Source organism: Sturnira hondurensis, unplaced genomic scaffold, assembly GCF_014824575.4.
Source record: "Sturnira hondurensis isolate 20B ecotype Veracruz unplaced genomic scaffold, ASM1482457v3 Scaffold0010128, whole genome shotgun sequence".
NCBI lineage: Eukaryota > Metazoa > Chordata > Mammalia > Chiroptera > Phyllostomidae > Sturnira > Sturnira hondurensis.
The window spans coordinates 3,568,091-3,587,389 of NW_028082759.1; the positions used below are offsets into that span (position 1 = coordinate 3,568,091).

Here is a 19,299-nt window from a genome sequence, read left to right on the forward strand (position 1 = left end):
TACTTCTTCAGGTGCATTTATAAAAGCCTAGGGGTTACGAGTAAAACCTTGTGATGTCACAAGAGATGTCAGTGACACTAGTGATTCAGATGAATTTCTTAACACTCTGGGAAAAAAAATCAGCTGTAGATAATCTTTCACAACTGTGTGAAATTCATTGGCCTTTGGTTTTATCCATAAACAGTACAAATACTACCCAGCTCTGTGATGTTTAGAGAAGGTGACAAGGTCAGAGTTCCCTGAAAAATCACCTCTCCAAAGGAACAAAAGCCTTTCTCACTTGCTGGTAGATGGACAAGGGCCTGACGACCCCCGTCAGAGTCACGGCAGTCACACGAGTCACGTGACCGTGCTCTCCCGCACAGAAGAGGAAGGAAGGTGTTCCCCATCCTACCACTCTCAGGCCAGGCCAGGAGCTCCTATGAAAGAGCCTTCCCTTCCTCCAGCTGGGTGTGTAGGTCCTTGTTCCTGCAGGAAGTAAGGCTGGCCTGGCAGCCGGGAGAGCCCAGGGAACAAGTCCTCAGGGTCTCGGTTGCCAGAGTCCTTCTCCACCCCCTCCCTGCCCCCCCCCCCCACACACACACACACACTCGTAACTGTTGGAGAAGGAAGTGGAGGCTGAGGCTGGCAAGGTGCTTGGGCGGCAGAAGGAAGAACAGAGCAGGCTCCGCACAGCAGCGCGGTGGAGGCGGACCCGGTGAGCACAGTGAGTACGGCACCTGGAAGTAAACCCACGTAAGTTTAAAGGGGAGTGTCTCATGATTTTTCAAAACATGATAGTGACTAAAAAGAAAAAATCAAGGCTCAGAATAAGTACATTAAAGCACGGCTAATTTTAGCCAAGACACTGGCAGAGGTTGCCAGAAGATTTGAGGAAATGAACAAGAAACTAAAACTGAAATTCCCGGCGTGGAACAAACAGTATTGATCAGAACATAGCAAGCACCCACACAAAAAAGCCTGCAGAGAAGTTTAAATAGCTAGGAGAAATTTAGAGGAAAAGCATTTATTAATAAAATTGCTTTAAAGTACTAGAAAAAATGTATAAATATCGTTCAATAAAATACCAGTGGGCACGTAAAAGTAAACATTAAAAACTAAAGTATGTTAAATTAAAGTTTATTCACAAAGCGATACTGCTTTTCTTTTCCACAAAAATGTCCCTGATTTAGAAAGGGGTGAACTCTTCCTTAGAGCAGTATTGCCGACTCACACTGAAATTACATCGCAGGCTTTCTGAAGTGTACCAGGGCTGTGTGCAATAAACTTCATTTATCTGCAGGAAGTAACTTTAAGCGAAGTAACACTGATTAATGTTCACTCGGCAGTCAAATGCAGGTCATGCACCCTGATGAGCACTCGAATTACTCTTTCAGGGGGTGAAATCCTGGAGGTTCGGGGCTGTCCTTATTCTTTATGGGGCCATCTTTTCACTAAAACGATTTGCTACTTTTGAAGTTTTGACATTCTCCTGTCAACATGCTTATGAAGGTTTTGTCTCATTTTGCTTATTTTTAGTAACATTTTTTTTAAGAAATTGGTTTCTTAGCTAACACCTAATTCTGTGTCTCTTCGATCCCGGGATATCCTTCCCAGGCACTTCCTACCCCTGTGACCTCTTGCTGTATCTTAGCAAATGTCACCTGCCTGCTTATGTAAGCCATTGTAGGACTGACTCTTTTTGCCTAACTCATTTTTCTTGAAAGAGCGTGACGGTGTCTGTGTCTAAGAAAGCCTCCCTGTCCCTTCCTCAACTCCAGCCCCGTGGTGGATGCTGTCTTACCAGCAGTTTTGTTGTTTTGTTTTGTTTTGTCTGGAGGACACATAAAGGACAACACCTACAAAAATGAAACACCTTTGAAGTAAGTGCTCATCATTGTAAAATAACAAAGAAATGAGACTTCAGATGTACCTTATTCAATGCATATCCAAAAGAACTTATCACTATGACATTAAGTTCGGAGGGAAAATTTTAAAAAGACTGGATTATCCTCAATTCCATTTCAAACAGTTTACATGGAGAAGTGAACCAGAAGGTCAGTGTGCAAAACATAAATTCAAAATGGTATTGTGGGAAGACTCTGGTTTCTTCCTGTAATTAAATGACTCTTTTGTGTTATTTTTTTTCTCATGTAGCTTGCACAAATAAAAAAGTGAATTATGTTTAGTAGCCTTTTCCAAATGTTATCTTATGAAAAATACCTGACTCCTGGCTACTTGTGATTTTAGGTCTTTTCTTCATAGGGGAACCAGAACTTTTGAATCAGCTTAGCAGTCCAACAGAACTTTCTGCAGTGAGGGAGATGATCCCCATCCACACAGTCCAGTACGGTAGCTGCTGGCTCTCTGTGGCTGTTGAGCCCTTAAAATGAGTTCCAACCATTCGAGGAACAGCATTTTTTTCTTTTACTGAATTGTAATTAATTTAAATGAAATGTGGTTGACTGTCTGTGGCTAGTGGCTACCAGATGACGCAGAGGGCTGCCTAGCTAGCTGCCTCTCACTGTTCTGCAGGCAGGCTGTAGAATGATGCAACCCACCACTGCCGAACTTCTACTTGAGGATGCTCCTGAAGGGATTTTTCAAGAATCTAAATTTTGAACAGATTTGGGAGATTCTTGAAGAGATCTCTGGGAAATTCTTCTATCTGCTGAGCTTTTTAAACAGTCATAATGAGGATTTGGGGAAGTATTTAAAATAATACACACTGTGGTACTAATGATGAAAAAAAGTTCAGTTACCTCTAGGGGACCACGAGCATTTAGCAGCAATTCAACCTAAATGTGCCCAGAAGCTCATGTTGGAAATACAACAAAAAGTTTTGCTTGTTATGGCTCTGATAGTTCTGAAAGTCTTCACACACGCGGTCTCATTTGATTATCACAACAACCACCTTAAATAAAAAGACTCCTGGTCCACAGATCTTTTCATTATACCCATCTACATATACGGAATTTTTTGTACTGTAATAAAGCTGTTTCTAGACCTTAGAAGAAGTGAGGCTTTCCAGCTCTGAAGACAAAGTTTTTTTGTAATTGTAGATTACAGATCACAAAGTATTTTGGTAAAAAAAAAAAATAATAAATGCATATGGAATATGAACATACCACTATTTTATAATGTCCTAATGCTTTATCTGGAAGAAATAATCTTAGTATACGTTTGAAAAACTCAATAAATATCACATACTGATCACAGTTTTACAACTTGTTTGAAACTTTCACAGATTCACAACTTGTTCATTTTTTCATCTTTTTTTAAATTTCAGAAACTTGAAGATCCCATCAAGCCTAGAGTGGAGCAGCCCACTCTCAGGCAGAACCGGAACCATGAGTAACAATGGAACAGACCTAACCACCGGTTTCATCGCCTCTTCCGCAGCCATCCTTTTGTTTGGTTCAAACTATGTGCCACTTAAAAAATATAATACTGGTGATGGTGATTACTTTTTCTTCATTGTTAACCTTAAATTATTTTTAAATACAAAATTATTTATTTGGGTCTTTGGGAAATGATGGTTACAAAAGTAAATTCTGTTGAACCAGGTGCCAGATGAATTGAGCTTAAAACGAATCATTTGATAATGCCAAGCCAATTTATCTGAGAGTTAGTCATTATAGGACAACCTTAAGCCCGTTTCATGGTGAAGCTAGGATGGATAGTCAGGAAAGACTTTTGGCTGTATCTGTTATGTTTACAAAAGAATGAAGTCAGTCCTTTCTACTAATAACACTTGTTTTGAAAACACCAATTTCCAAAGCAACTGATAGAACAGCAGACAATTTGAGTATAACACAAAATGTGTGTTTCCTGAAGTGCAGTTTCAACTCTGACCAGACACTGGGTGAACACAGAGAACTGCATCCAGATGGATAAAAATGGGCAGTAATCCATGAAATGTGCTCACACACGGACCTCTCAAACGTCCCTGAGCCCCCACTGCACCACGGCCTTCCCCGCCTGGTCTTAGAACCTTCTGTCCACCGCCTTCACAGGAGCTCACAAGCTATACAACACTTCCGATGCCGACTCCCATAAGCAAACTTCAGGTCTTTTCATGTTACAAATCCGCATTTATTGTAGCATTTGTGAACTCCTTGACTACTTAACCAGTGCGATAAAACTGTACCATCATTTTTATTAGATTCTGATCTTTTTTTTTCTAACATGTTGTTGATGGAGTTTTTGTGTTGTTCCCTAGTCCCAATTTCCCCATAAGCTCTGTGGTTTTTACTGCATGACTTTGCATAGTGCAGTGATTTTTTAGGACTGTAACGGCACATTGTAGTGGAACTGACTGTAATGTGCATTTTAGGGAAGAAGCAACAGTTTGTTCTATCTACCTGCCTTTTATATGAACGCTGGGAGGAGGGACTGGACATGTTACGGTGCATATCTGTTAGGAAACAGATGCGTTGTCTCCCTGATTCCTTATGTCTTGATGTAACTTAGAGCGAAGAATTACAGCTCTTTTTCCTCTACAGCCTTTCTTTTTCTTTGGAGTTAGGAAAGGAATGGAAACTACTAAAAGAGGAACATAAACCATACGAAGGGATAGAGAACCTGGCTTTTAAGTGTTCCTCAACTGTGTGACCCTGGGCAAGCCTCATCAGCTCTTTTGGTCTCAGTTCTTATTTACAAAATGAAGAACTTGTAAAATGATGTTCCCTTTCATCTTTATGATCCTGCATTTTTTTCGTCTGAGAGTTTAACAGCCATTTTTATTTTGCTCCACAGAAACAGGCAAGCATCTTCCAAAGTTAGAGTCAGAAGTGCTACATTGAGTTATCACTGCCTTAGTATTTCTTTGAATGTCGACATTTTCTATATCCTTTTATTTTTTGTTGTATTTTCCCATTACCATACATCCCCCCCTATATCCCCCAGCTATCACCACACTGTCGTCCATGTCCGTGAGTCCTTCTTCCTTTTCACCCAATCCCTCCACCCCCAACCTTTGTTGGTGCATAAGCCTGACAAAGGTACAGATATATCGCACATCACCACGTGATGTTCAGATAACTGTTAAATGGCAACCCAGAGCACAGGAAGGAAAGTAGCCTGACCTACAAGGCTAATTCTCAAGTTTGTAACATCTGGCTCATCACAGGCATCTAATGGTGTGAGGTCTATGTGTGACCCTAAATGACTTTATTTTTGTCACAGAGGTGGCATAAATGATCCCCACAGGTTTAAATCACTGTTGTGTGATTCTGAAGTTCTCCATGCCATGTGTTTGGTGATGGACAGCGCAAGGTGTGGCATCTGAATACAAATACAGAGACTCAGTCTTGCCAGTAGTCTTTGGTAGAAAATCTTTGATTTGTCTAATAGGTGGGAAAAGGTGTTAGGCAGGAATACACTGCTTTGTAAGCTTTAGAGTCAAACTACCTAGGCTTAAATTCCAGTTCTGCAGCCTGCTAGCTGTTTGGAGAAGTTGCTTCATCTCAGATTCGTTTTCTGTCTTTGGACTAGGGTTAATTATGATGGACAGTAATTGTCAGGATTATATTAAATGCACAAAGTTCCTGGCATACAGGCATTTGATAAATTGGTATTCCTAAGCATTAATCCACTCAAATCAGTTTGAACCACTGACACCAATTTCTTTTATTTCCAGGAATGTTTCTCCAGTGGGTACTTTGTGCTGCCATTTGGTTGGTTGCCTTGGTGGCCAACCTGATACTACGTTGCCCTAAGTTTTGGCCTTTTGCAATGGTTGGTGGCTGTATTTGGGCAACAGGTAAAGTATGATATAACTTATCATTTAATACTTTAATCAATTTATTCTGTGATTAAAAAATAACTCTGGTTCGTAATAAAAGGAAATGGCACAAATAGCAATTCTGAATAGTCCATAGTCATAGATACTAGAAATTGACAATTTAGCTTCTCTCATGTCAATGTTCCTTAAATACTTTTGGTGCACTTTGTCATGCCTCTTAATGATATCTTTCTTGGTCCCTGATAGAGAATTACAGCAAAAATATTACAGTTTCTCTCTATCTGTTCAAACATAACTCACATATGAGTTTAAGAGCTCTGGCCTTTCTTCCTCTAGCATGTGTACCAGAAAATATTCATTAAATAGTACTCGGATATATTGTTTTTAGGACTTGTGTTTAAAGTAGGCAAGCACAGATGCATTATTTCAAAAGCACTGACAAAAAAACAAGAACGAACGGAAAACTTCCCTCTGTGGCCTTATCAATACCCGAAATTATATAACTAGAATTCATGCTTTTGCTTAGCCAATCAAGAATTTATAAGTACCCCCCCTAGTGAACTTTCTTCTCTTTAGCAAAGAGAAGTATCAAGGCTCTTTAAAGGTAATATGATTAAAAGCAAATAAATTTTAAAATGTCCAAAACTTATTGGGCACTCCATTTGAATGAATGATTTAGTGAAGTTCATGAGTTGGAGGGCAAAAAGGTTAACTTTTAGATTTCCCCTAGCATTTAAATTATTCTTCCTCATTTATACCTCAGTGTGATTATGTTTATCGTGTCTGATTGAGATAGAGGAACAAAGAAAGCATTCGTTCACCTTGCAGGTCTTGATAACCACCCCGTAGTATTTATATTTACCCAGCAGGTTCCACTGGAAGTCAATTGAGGAAGGGTCTAATTTTTTTTTAATTTTTATTTATTTATTTATTTATTGAGATTTTATTTATTTATCTTAGAGGGGAAGGGAAGGAGAGAGAGAGAGAGAAATACCAATGTATGGTTGCCTCTCGTGCATCCCCTGCCAGGACCCAGGAACTGGCCTGCAACCCAGGCATGTGCCCTGACTGGGAATCGAACCACGATCATGGGGTTCGCAGGCCCACGCTCAATCCACTGAGCTACACCAGCCAGGGCAGGAAGGGTCTAATTTTAAATATGTTGCAGATGTGAATGCTCCAGGTGATAGTAACTGATTGGATGTGGAGAGCAGACACAAGAGGAGCCTATGATGATGCAGGGATTCCATTGTAGGCAATTAGGAGCTTGGTGGTATCAATGATGGGTTGAGGAAAATGTGGAAAAGAACCTGTGTGAAAGGGATAATGATGAGTTCAGCTTGGGACCATCTGAGTTTGAAGTCCCTGATGTTTCCTCAGTGGGGAACATCTGGCTGGAGATGTCTTATTGAAAGTTTGAAGAATAAAATTATGGAGAAGGTTCAGACTAGACATTTGTCCCTAGGAGCATGGGTAGTTGCTCTCTAGTTGAGAGCTGAAATCATAAAATTAGCCAAGTATACAAAGTACAATATAGCAAGAGGGGGAACCTGTTTGGGAGGAAATGTTTAGTAGGTACCTAAATCTGGAGAGAAAGAGCTAAAAAGAGGAACAAGAGGGAGTCAGAAGATGAAGTCATCTTGGAAGTCAGGAGAGGAAAGCTTTCCAGAAAACATTTCTGCACTGAAGCCAGACTGCTGAGGGGCTAAGAACTATTAAAAAAAAGGATCATGGTTTTGGCCTGAGTGACCCTCAGGAGAACAAAGCAATAAATGCTGAAGTACAGAGCACAAGTCAGTGAGGATGGAAGAGCAAAACCTGAGGTCATAGTGGGCCAAAGACAGCGGTTGGCCCTGGTTCAATTCTAAGAGGATGATCACTACTAATTTAATCATTGATGGCTACTGCAAAACTTCAGAGAACAGAGACCTATGTTAAGGTTGAGGAATATTGGTGCAGTTGGGCAAGGACCTGTCCAACTTTTTTTTTTTTGGCATAATTTTGCTCTGAGCCTAGTTCTTTTAGCAATCATAATGATGAGTTTAATGCAAAAGTGTGGTTATTTTATCTAAAAATGAAGAATTGTGCTTACTAAATTTGGTCAAATCCCATTGGTTTCAGTTGAAGTTAAAATTAAAATTAATTCAATTCATAAATGTGTTTCTTGCATTGAAAATAATACCTTTCTTCTGTATGTCACATCTACAGGGAACATTGCTGTTGTCCCAATTATCAAAACTATTGGTTTAGGCCTTGGACTCTTAATCTGGGGATCATTTAATGCCTTAACTGGTTGGGCAAGCTCAAGGTAACTAAATGCTAAATATTTCAGCCAAGATTCTCTGAGTTCATACTGTGTGTAAGACTACCGTTAGGGATTGGTCAAAATAAAAGGAATAGTATATGGTTCTTATCCTTTCAGAGATTGCAACTAAGATACATGCATAAAATATGGTACCTTTAATTATTATTTATCCTAAGTTCTAAAGAAGCAATCTAGACATTTGATTGAGATATAGTAAAGAATTATCTCTATGGAAAAAAGTAGGGAGAGAAAAAGGGAATGTTTATCTTTTCTTTTCATTATGTGACAATTTGTTGGACATGCTGTATGCATCATTCTTATCTTATTTTCACGGATATATGAGGTAAGCACTAACTTATAAGAGAGCTGATACTCAAAGAGGTTGAATTACTTGCTGAAGGTCACAGAGCCAATAAGCCAGGATTCAAGCCCATGACTTCTAGTTCTGACATATATATATTCTCCCCTCTACAGTCTGGGCCAGGGGCAGCTGACCTGGGCCCGGCATCCCAGACTTGCTTGTAAAGAAGGTGTTGTTGGGACATAGCCGCTCTGCTCCACCTCAGCATTGTCTCCAGCTGCTGTTAGACCACAGTGACAGAGCTGCGTAGTTGTAAGACCCCATCCAGCTCACAAAGCCTAAAATATTTACTCTCTGGTCGTTGGAGGAAGAGTTTGCCAACTCCAGTTCTAGAGCTGGGCTGTCCAATACAGTCACCACAAGCCTCATGTGACCGTTTATATTTAAATTTACAACAGTATGGTGGCTACCAATGGGAGGGTGTTGGGAAGGGTAAAGAGGGTCAATTATATGGTGACAGAAGATTTGACTTTGGATGGTGAACACAATGCAGTATACAGATGACATGTTGTAGAACGGCACACTTGAAACCAATATCATTTTATGAACCAGTGGCACCCCAAAATGTTTAATGTGAAATTGTGTTTAAATTTCAAAATAAATAAAAAATAAAAAGCCCCCCAAATTAAAATGTGATAAAATTAAACATTCAGTTCCTCAGTTGTAACCACACTGCAAGTGCTCAATAGTCATATCTGCCTAAAGGCGAGGCTGTCGTCCAGGGCGGCCGTGGAGCACCCCCCAGTTCCAGGGAGTTCTGCTGGCCTGCATCGAACTGCTCTCGGTCAGGACTAAGATTAACATTCAGGTAGAAGGTGGGAAAATGAATACAGGGGGGGATATCACTCTTACCTCCCATTTTGATCTTGTCTTCCCACTTAAACACTCTAACAACTTCAGTAATAACCAAACACACTCACCTGCAATTCCTTCTTTCCTGTCCTTTCCCCAGTTCCTACCCTGCTCTTTATGTTTACTATTTTCTTTTTCTCTCCTGTCCTCCTTTTCTCTTGCTCCTGGGTGTTTCACAGTGATTGTTGGTAATGATCACTATGATGTCGAGGTGTGAAATAAAAGGAATTTAAGGTGATGCCAAAGAATGGGAGTCTTTAACAAGCAGTTATTTACAAGTCTATTTCAAATACTATGCAAAACTGCAACCAACCAATTAGCATTCAATCACCCACTTAATCTACTTTTTCTTCTTTCTTAGTCTTAGTAAGAAGGGGACACTGGTATTGGTCCTTTTTACACGTACTAATATGTACTAACTCATTTAATCTTCATAAGAAATCTATATGGTAGGTATAATATCCCCATTTAAAGATGGGAAACTGAGGCACAGTGAAGCTAACTTAGCCAAGTCACAGTAAATGAGGAACTTGGGATTTGAACCTGAATTCATGCCCTTAAACATGTAACGAACACATTTTCAACAGTATCTCCTGATGTGACTTCTTAATTTCCAGGTTTGGCTGGTTTGGAATGGATGCAGAAGAAGTAGCAAAACCACTGCTCAATTACATCGGAGCTGGGCTCTCAGTAGTAAGGTGCACAGCTGTTTCTAATGCCTTTGTTGTTCTTTGAAACATATAGAGTGCTTTTTAAGCATCTTGACATGTTTACATTTTGTAAATCCACATTTCACAAATTGACTCGATTTCCTCAGATTCTTGATTTACATGGACAGACTTGGCTTGAGAGGACAGTGAGCACCAGCTCTGGGGTCAGGAGTCCAACCAAGCTTTGGCTCTCGAAAGCTCAAAGACCCGGGGGAAGCGCTCTCTTTAAGCTCACTTTCATTATCTGTAATACGAAAATTGTAATACAATTTAATATTGTATTAAAAAATAATACAATTTTCATTAGAAAATTGTAATACATGGATCAAAAAACAGAATTAAACAGCACATTAAAGTATTTTCAAACTGAAAAATGCCATGAAAGTAAGTGTCGTGCTGGCCTCCTGAGGGCCCCAGAATAGCCACCATTTCTCCCCTCTTATTCTCACTCACTCCGTGCCACCCAAGCTTCCACTTCCCTGTCACCTCACCCAACTCTCTTTAACCCAGTTGGGTAACCAGATCTATTCCTGGTGCTAACACACACCCAGTTAAGTGTTTTTTAGGTATATCTGTGTCTAGTTGTATGCTCTCTACGAATGAGGATGAAAATGAGTCTGAATCTCCATATGGCAGTGTTCAGTCAGTGAGACTGTAACAGAAATGAGGTCACCTTACATTCCGTCCGCTTTCCTCTCTAGACCCCATTTATATTCCCCGTCAGTCCTTCACATAATGGATAGCACTGCCTGGAAAGATTTTAGTACTTTTTTATTCTTCGGGGAAAGAGCACTCTATTTCCCTTCCCCCTGCAATGATGACTTTTCCCCAGCCACACTCAGGAACAATATCTTTGTCATTGAAATGTTGCCTTAGAGAGTGTTTTCAGGCCAACTGGAGAAGAAATAGCATAGATTATTCTAAAATAGCAGATTCCTGACATTTTTGGTTAGAGGCAACATTATTAAGTATTTTGTACAATTCACACAGCATTCTGGCTTTGAGTAGCTCTCTCAAAAACAATTTCTTTACGCCTAACAATTGTAATGTTAGCATGCTGTAGTTTTGATATAATGGTGATTTAAGACCAATTTACCCACTCACCAGGCGTGGTTTTTCTCCATATTCTTTTTCTTTGGAAAACGGATATTCTCTAAAATCACAGATCATTCATGTTTACCACCTCTACCTGTGTGACCTTGGGCACATCACTTAATTTCTCCAAGCTTTGGTTTCTCTATCAGAGGATACATTTGGAACAATAATTGCATCAGCCTCATAAGATATTTTGTGGATGAAATGAAGTAAAATACGTTCTTTGTATAATGCTGTTGTTCTAGATGTTGGGTAAGTTTTATCACGATAGTCGTTATTCTTATTAATAAGTATTTCATGTGCAATGACTGTTTCCCCTTTGGATGTGCGTTGTCCAACTCGATGGTAAACTAATCAGTGCCCCTAAGACTACAGCTTAGTTTGAAGTTTTTGGGGGGTAGGAAAATGCAATGATCTCTTTTTCTACTGCATCCTGACTCCCTTCTATGCTTCTTTGCTGCAAGGAGTTTCTGGAACCTTTTATTTCATTATCTTAACTCGGTTAAACCAGTTTGTTCTGAAGAGCATCTGTTGAATAAGCTCAGAGCTTCATGGTTAGTATAAGGGAATGTGGAATATGATTACATTAGCTTAGATGTTGCTCTTCTTTTTAAAATCAAAATTATTGCTTCTGTACAATTTAGTTTTTAAAGGATTGGGTAGATCATTTCTAGCCTTCTGTTTTCCCTGTATGGTATCTGAGGTTAACTCTTAGTCAGTCTCTACAACCAAAACTGCTCAAGGTATTTTAAATAGCGGAAGATTTAACATGGGGATGGTTTACAAAAGTGTCGTGAGGCCCAGAGGCGCAGGAGGAAGGTGATGCCACCGTACACTCTGGAGCGCACAGTCTGGCCAACACCACTGAAAAAATTCCCTCTGCCCTGAGCAATGGCTACTGCCGAAATTTCCGGAGCCATCGCCAAAACAAAATGGTGTCTCCTACCTTTTAATCCCATGTATATCCCCCTCATTGGCAAAACCTAGCTGCTACCACAGTCTGAGAAAATGTAGTGTTTGGTCCTCTAGACCCCATACTCAGGAGAGAATGTCCAAGGGCGAAGTGAAGCAGACACCAAGAAACAATGTCCAGGTCACTCTGGATACGTTTTAATGAAGATTCAAGAGTCAGCGTTCATAAAAAGACAGATTTTTTTTCTACTACCAAAGAAATGTTCTGGATTATTCTTCAGTGTACTCCCCATTCTCTTCTCACTTAACTGGCATTCGCTGGAGACTTGTGTTGTGAGGAAACCCGGATCTTTGTTCTGAGCCATTACCTTCTCAGAGCCACAGTCCTTACATCTCACTCCAGACCAGGCTAGACATCTCTGCATAGATGCTTCCCAGGCATCTCCCTCTCAGTCTAAGGGGAGACAACCTGTGGATGGGGGGCCCTGCTAGTTCAGAGATGGTCAGAGAGAGAAGTCCATGTGGGGAAATATGTGATGAGTTGTGTGAAATGCAGAGAGCAATGAAAACCAAAAAGGAAAGTTAAATTTCCAATGGAAATTCTTATGGAGCCATTCAAGTTTGTTAAAGCAAGTAAGAGATTGAACTAAGGAAGCTATCTAGAAAACATTTACTTTTTATGTGAAAAATAGCACATCATATACAATTTTTGATACTTAGCTATCTACATTGTTTCAGTTACATATGTACTCTGGAAAAATTATATATTGTTATAACTTTTAACCATGCAAAGGTATTAAAAATGAATGTTAAAAGTGTATCAAAGTCATGAGTTTTCTTACACTGATTGAATATTTTAACATGTTTGCATGGTTCAAAAGTCAAGAGTAAGTGAGGTATTTGTTCAAAGATTTTGGACATGAATAGATAGTGCATTATGAGAGATGTTGAAGGGGAAAAAGTCATTAGGCTATACATGTGCTTTTATGTCTTAAAATAGATTCTAGAGGTCTTTGTTTATCCGAGCATAAAAGGCATCCTTTTTATAGCTGCATAGTATTCCATTGTGTGATCATGAAGGTCGCCTTGCCTGAGTGTGGAGACACCTGTGTTGTAGGTCCTGGAACATATTGGTAAGGTCAGGAGTGGACACACCCGTGGTTTTGGTAAATAACCCCAGAGTCTCCTCCTTGGGAGTTGCACAGTTCCATGCACCCATCAGGGGTACCTGTCTCCTATAGTTGTCCGACTGAAGATGTCATTAAACTTTGGGATTTTTTTTTCAACGTACTAGGTAAAAACTTTTATTTCAGGGTAGTTTTTATTTGTATTGTTTTACCATGTAATTCCAAGGTTAAGCAGGAATAAAAAGAAATATGGAGACACTGACTGAAACGAGAAAATCAGGAGAAAGATCTGATTGAGAGGAAAGCTTATGAGATTAGCTTTTAACCTGCTGCGGTAGGGACAATGAGAGGTGCCAAAGAGAATGGCAGTCACAGAGAGAGGGCAGCATCCCCGGAGAGACAAGTTGGAAGTCATCATCATGTCAGTAGGACTTGACTTAAGTTGTGTTTTTCCTTAAAATTCAAGCACCATGATATGAACCAGGTTCATGATAAATGCCACTAACATTTATTTTCTTCACAGTGCCTTCATATTCTTCTTCATCAAAAGTGAAATACCAAAGAACACATGTTCTGTGGACACCACACCACTAATGACAGAGCCTGTGAGTGTAGTATGGGGGACAATGTGCTTTGAAACATAAAATCAAGGTAAAAGGAAAATGCATAGATTTGAAACAAAAATGAGAAGATGATGCTTTTTGTGTTTTTTATTTTTCCAGTCAGGGTTACCTAAAATATTTACGACAACCAGGTCTATGTAGCAATCAGTATTTCCCCAGGAAAGCTTCCCAGCAAACACAGAAGTCCATTTTTACTAACAGCCGAACTTCAGCTAAGAGATAAAGCTGATTACATACAATAGTAGAAATACGTTTTTATCAGTACTTTTCATAATTTGTCCTGATTTATAATATTAGCCTAATCTTGAAACATGGCTAGAATTTTTTTACTAATTTTAGTAAAAACAAAATTTTCTGAATAAAAATATGCCTATTGATCGAAGACAGTCCATCCATAGGAAAGTCTGAGTTTTCCTTGGATCTCATTTCTTTGCAGAATATCAAAATATTCGAATGAAACAAGCATTAGTAACTTCTGTTAAATTTGATAGGTATATCAAAATAACTGTAAAAAATGTCAAAACTGTAAAAAAAATTTACACGGGCAACTTACCAATACCAAACCATTCTGCGTTAAAGACGATGAGAATTAGAAACAATTGGATAAGAGAGTCCATAGAATCAGAACACTTAGTATAAAATGTTTACATTTTTTAAGTATGCATGGGAGAGTAGAGAAAAACACTGAAAATCTTTTTGTCACCAATGTGATGAACAACTGAAGGCTGTTTTTGTTTGGTTTGTGCTGATGTTTTCAACAGGTGACCGACGAAATTCAAGATTCCTGTTCTGGCCATTCCTGGGTGGAAAACCTCTCCACCGTGCACTCCCGAGTAGTGTAAGAGGCTCTCTTATCCTGTTTGATATTTGGTTAAAGCAAGGATTACCAGAGTGCAGTGATATTCATTTGAGTTCGAGAAGAAACTGGTAACACAAACGCTGACATTTTTAGCTCCTTGGTGAAGAGACTGTCTTGCGCCCTGCTGAATTTTCAGATACAGAGGTCCTCGGGCTCAGTGCTTCAGGGAATTCCTAAGCTACTACAGTTATTTCTTCAGCATTACATTCCTTAAAGCTCTATGAAAATAGACTTCAAACATTTGCTTTTAAGTTTGGAGAGGAATGGTTTTGCCTAAAACTCTTCCCTGGTTCCTACCATTGTCCTCTTGTGTTAAGTTAAAGGGACTGTTCCAAAACACTAGTGACCTCCCCTCAAAATCAATGGAAACACGGGCTTCCTTGCAGACACCAAATCCGAGGAGTCACCACGACTCTAGTGCTTAAGACAAAACATGTCCTTCTCACAAGGAGTAATGTTTTACCTTAAATATCTAGAGTGTTTTATTAAGTCAGGACCTCCTCTTGACCATGTCATAGTCAAATAAGATGCAGGCAAATCCGTGGATCTCCACAGCTGTTTCCAACAGCCTCTGTTTAGAACTGACTCTGGCCTAGCCCTGTGCTAGATAGATGTCATGCAGGGTTTTTAAAATCAGGATAGGGCTCAGTGTCAGTCCACAGATACTTCAAAATTTAATTAGAGAGCCAGGTTTATTTATGGAGACTGTATAATGTGATGGCAACATTCTCATCTGTGTAATGACAATTTATGATAACCATCTGTATATAACTTCTGTAAATCACGTGTTGTGTTTCCAAGATTAGACAGTGGAGGACCGAAGCTGCATTCAGTCCTGATGCCACTTTGACCCTGTGGAGTGTCTCTTTGGCTTCTGCCAGACACAGAGCTCGAGAGAGAGGGGAGATTTTGGCATCATTGCTCATGATTTACATTTTGAAGCACGCCTTCGTTATGATTCCATTTGTGTGTTTGTTGGAAATAGTGTTTTTGACCAAGGTTAATAATTATTTATTTGTGTTTTAAGGGGCTGCAGTCTTGCAGTGATATCTGGAATACTCTACGGATCGACGTTTGTGCCGGTCATTTATATCAAGGACCACGGCAAAAGAAATGACAGTGTATATTCAGGGGCGAGCCAGTATGGTGAGAGTAAAAAGTTATTTTATTTTATCAATCAGCTCGATACCTCATTTTCTACTGGAGAAAGATGAAGGGATTAGCCTTGGCTAGGGTGGCTCAGTGGATTGAGCACTGGCCTGCAAACCTAAACGTCACAGGTTCAATTCCTGGGTAAGGCACATGCCTGGGTAGTGGGCCAGGTCCCCAGCTGGGGGCCTGTGAAAGGCAACCATTCACTGTATCTCTCACATATAGATGTTCTCTCCCTCTCTTTTTCCCTCCCTTCCCATCTTTCTAAAATAAATAAAATCTTTAAAAAATGATGTTTAAAAAAAGAAAGGTGAAGGGATTAAGCGAAAAAGAAGCAAACAAAAACTTGTAAACACAGACAACAGTATGGTTATCACCAGAGGAAAAGGGGGTAGGGGGAGGTGGAAGGGGGTAAAGAAGGATAAATGGTGACAGAAAGAGGCTTGACTTGGGGTGGTGAGCACACAATACAATATACAGATGATGTATATAGAATCACACACCTGAAACCAATTTCATTTTATTAACCAATGTCACTCCAATAAAAATCACTAAAAAAGAGTGTGATCATAGTAAATATTGCTACATAGATTTGATCTTAGTTTTTCATTGTAGGAGGTGAATTACAAAGGCACTGAAGACTAAAAGTAATAAAGGGCTGTTTGAGTATTTTCATACAAACATAATCTCTAACATTCAAATATAATCAACCTCAGTCAGCATTCATTTCCTACTGGATCTAAACACACAGTTTTCGGGTTTATGCTAAGACCTGGAGATTCTTTTCTGGTTAGATGATTTCTGGGTAAACATATGTTCTTCTCTTCTTTAAAAAAAAAAGAGCTAAACTTGAGTACATACTACTTTAAAATCAAGTAAAAGTCAAAGTACAGACTTCTAAAGGTCAAAATATAGCCTATTTTGTCAGTGGATATTATTTGTTAAGCACAGAGTGGTACTTTGAAATGCCTACACAGTGCTCCTTCATAATCTGTTTCTAGCGACAGAATTAATATCCTAGGCGTAAATTCAACACCATGTGCATTAGCCTTGTGAAGGCGCAAAAAGAGATGGAAAGTGTCTACTCCAGAGGTCCTGTAATTATGTTGAAACATGGCTTACATTCACGAAATGATAAAAGGATGAGATCATGGATAATAAAGTTCTAAATTGGATGGTACATAAAATTAATGTGATCTATGTTCAGGTAAAAGAGAAGTGTGGAGCGCCAAAGTCTGGCTGTAAGATTGATGAAAAGGCTGGATTTTAACTCAACTTTAAATGAGTAGCTGGACTTTGAATAGGTACCATAGTTGATTTCTTCCTTTTTATATTAAGCTCCATAAAAAGCAATCACATCCTTTTATTCTCTTTTCTTTTAGATTTTCTAAAAATTATTTTCATATTTTTACTTTTTACATTTAAATAGTAAAACTATAACATAGAGTAAATTAAAAGAGAAAGGAAAACAAGAGTGAAAAAATAAAACGTAACTAGAAATCAGTCTAAAAACTGTACCACACTTGTACACTTGAGAGAAATGAGCCCTAAATCTGGCTCGGAGATTTCTTATAGCCCCCAGAGAAGTCAGACCAGTACCACAATTTAGTGAGCACAAGATAAAGACAACTAATTGTTCAGGAGTACAGTTGTCCTTAGTACTGGGATGTAATAAACAATGTCCTTAACAGTTTCTCTACATAAGTAGTACAGTCAGTTCTCAGGGATCTTTCTTATGACAACTCAAATGTAGTCTGAAAGGAACACTCTTTATGAAAAAATAATTCTAGAGGGGCATAATTTTTTATTTCATTTATTTAACCAACGCATCAGCAGTACATGCTCTGATAGACACTGTTCTAAGCACATTACAATAATAACTCATTTGTAGCAATTGTTCCTGGTTGAACTGCATTATTATTCTTGTTTTATAATAGAAAAAAAATTTAGACAGAGAGGTAAATTAACCAAGTCTCAAAGATAGCAAGTAGTGGATTGAGGATTACTACGCAGCTGATTTGTGCTTTAAACTTTTTTTAAGTCTTCACCTGAGGATATGTTCACTGGTTTTAGAGAGAGGAAGGGAGAGACACATCAATAGGAGAGAAACACAGGTCAGTTGCCTCCTTAGGCCCCCGGTCCAGGGATCAAGCCTGCAACCCTGTGGTGTACTGGATGGCGCTCCAGCCATTGAGCCAGCTGGGGCTGGTTGTGCCTTGAGTGGTTCGTTACTGCCTTTCTGCTAGTGCATAGATGGGTCTGTGGTCCTTATGGGATCCGGAAGTAGCACTTCATGTTTCTGAAGAACAGATAAACTCTTGGATCTTTTCAACTTTCCTCCCTAAACATGGCCGCTTATCTTAGTCAGAGTTTTAGATGAGAGAAATATTGAGTCCAATGTGACCTTCCCAGCCGGAACCTACCCACCTTTATGGCCAAAGTACTATCTGCTGAAACACTCAGTGGAGATGGGTTTCTCAGACATTGGGCGACCATCACATGTCATTATATCCCTCATGTAATTAAGTTCATAGTAACAACTGAATAAAACTCACTTTGGTGTAACTTCCTAATACTCTTCTATGTAGGTGTCATCTGCAACAGAGATACTGGTCTCCAACTTAATCAATAGATCATATAAAATTAGCAGCCCCCCCNACATCAGCAGTACATGCTCTGATAGACACTGTTCTAAGCACATTACAATAATAACTCATTTGTAGCAATTGTTCCTGGTTGAACTGCATTATTATTCTTGTTTTATAATAGAAAAAAAATTTAGACAGAGAGGTAAATTAACCAAGTCTCAAAGATAGCAAGTAGTGGATTGAGGATTACTACGCAGCTGATTTGTGCTTTAAACTTTTTTTAAGTCTTCACCTGAGGATATGTTCACTGGTTTTAGAGAGAGGAAGGGAGAGACACATCAATAGGAGAGAAACACAGGTCAGTTGCCTCCTTAGGCCCCCGGTCCAGGGATCAAGCCTGCAACCCTGTGGTGTACTGGATGGCGCTCCAGCCATTGAGCCAGCTGGGGCTGGTTGTGCCTTGAGTGGTTCGTTACTGCCTTTCTGCTAGTGCATAGATGGGTCTGTGGTCCTTATGGGATCCGGAAGTAGCACTTCATGTTTCTGAAGAACAGATAAACTCTTGGATCTTTTCAACTTTCCTCCCTAAACATGGCCGCTTATCTTAGTCAGAGTTTTAGATGAGAGAAATATTGAGTCCAATGTGACCTTCCCAGGCGGAACCTACCCACCTTTATGGCCAAAGTACTATCTGCTGAAACACTCAGTGGAGATGGGTTTCTCAGACATTGGGCGACCATGACATGTCATTATATCCCTCATGTAATTAAGTTCATAGTAACAACTGAATAAAACTCACTTTGGTGTAACTTCCTAATACTCTTCTACGTAGGTGTCATCTGCAACAGAGATACTGGTCTCCAACTTAATCAATAGATCATATAAAATTAGCAGCCCCCCCCAATTTTTCACACCCACCCCCACTACAATCTGCTGGAAATGTGCTACGATTGCTGAAGCCATTAGTGAAATTAGGTCTGAATACCTGTT

The 19,299-nt window shown here is 39.5% G+C and overlaps 1 protein-coding gene across 3 annotated transcripts in view; it reads left to right on the forward strand.

Annotated features, from left to right (window-relative positions):
- The first annotated feature begins 243 nt into the window (after nt 1–243).
- Nucleotides 244–19,299, forward strand: part of TMEM144 (transmembrane protein 144) — a 30,628-nt gene continuing 11,572 nt past the window's right edge. Inside the window, exons 1-8 of one of the 3 annotated variants that reach the window (XM_037058288.1) lie at nt 246–706; nt 3,269–3,432; nt 5,621–5,743; nt 7,934–8,033; nt 9,861–9,941; nt 13,611–13,692; nt 14,472–14,548; nt 15,597–15,715. In XM_037058288.1, coding sequence (XP_036914183.1) covers nt 3,330–3,432; nt 5,621–5,743; nt 7,934–8,033; nt 9,861–9,941; nt 13,611–13,692; nt 14,472–14,548; nt 15,597–15,715 — 685 coding nt within the window. In that variant the 5' untranslated portion in view covers nt 246–706; nt 3,269–3,329. Of the gene's footprint in view, nt 707–3,268; nt 3,439–5,620; nt 5,744–7,933; nt 8,034–9,860; nt 9,942–13,610; nt 13,693–14,471; nt 14,549–15,596; nt 15,716–19,299 lie in introns of all 3 variants that reach the window. The other 2 variants (XM_037058287.1, XM_037058289.1) reach the window with 2 other exon arrangements.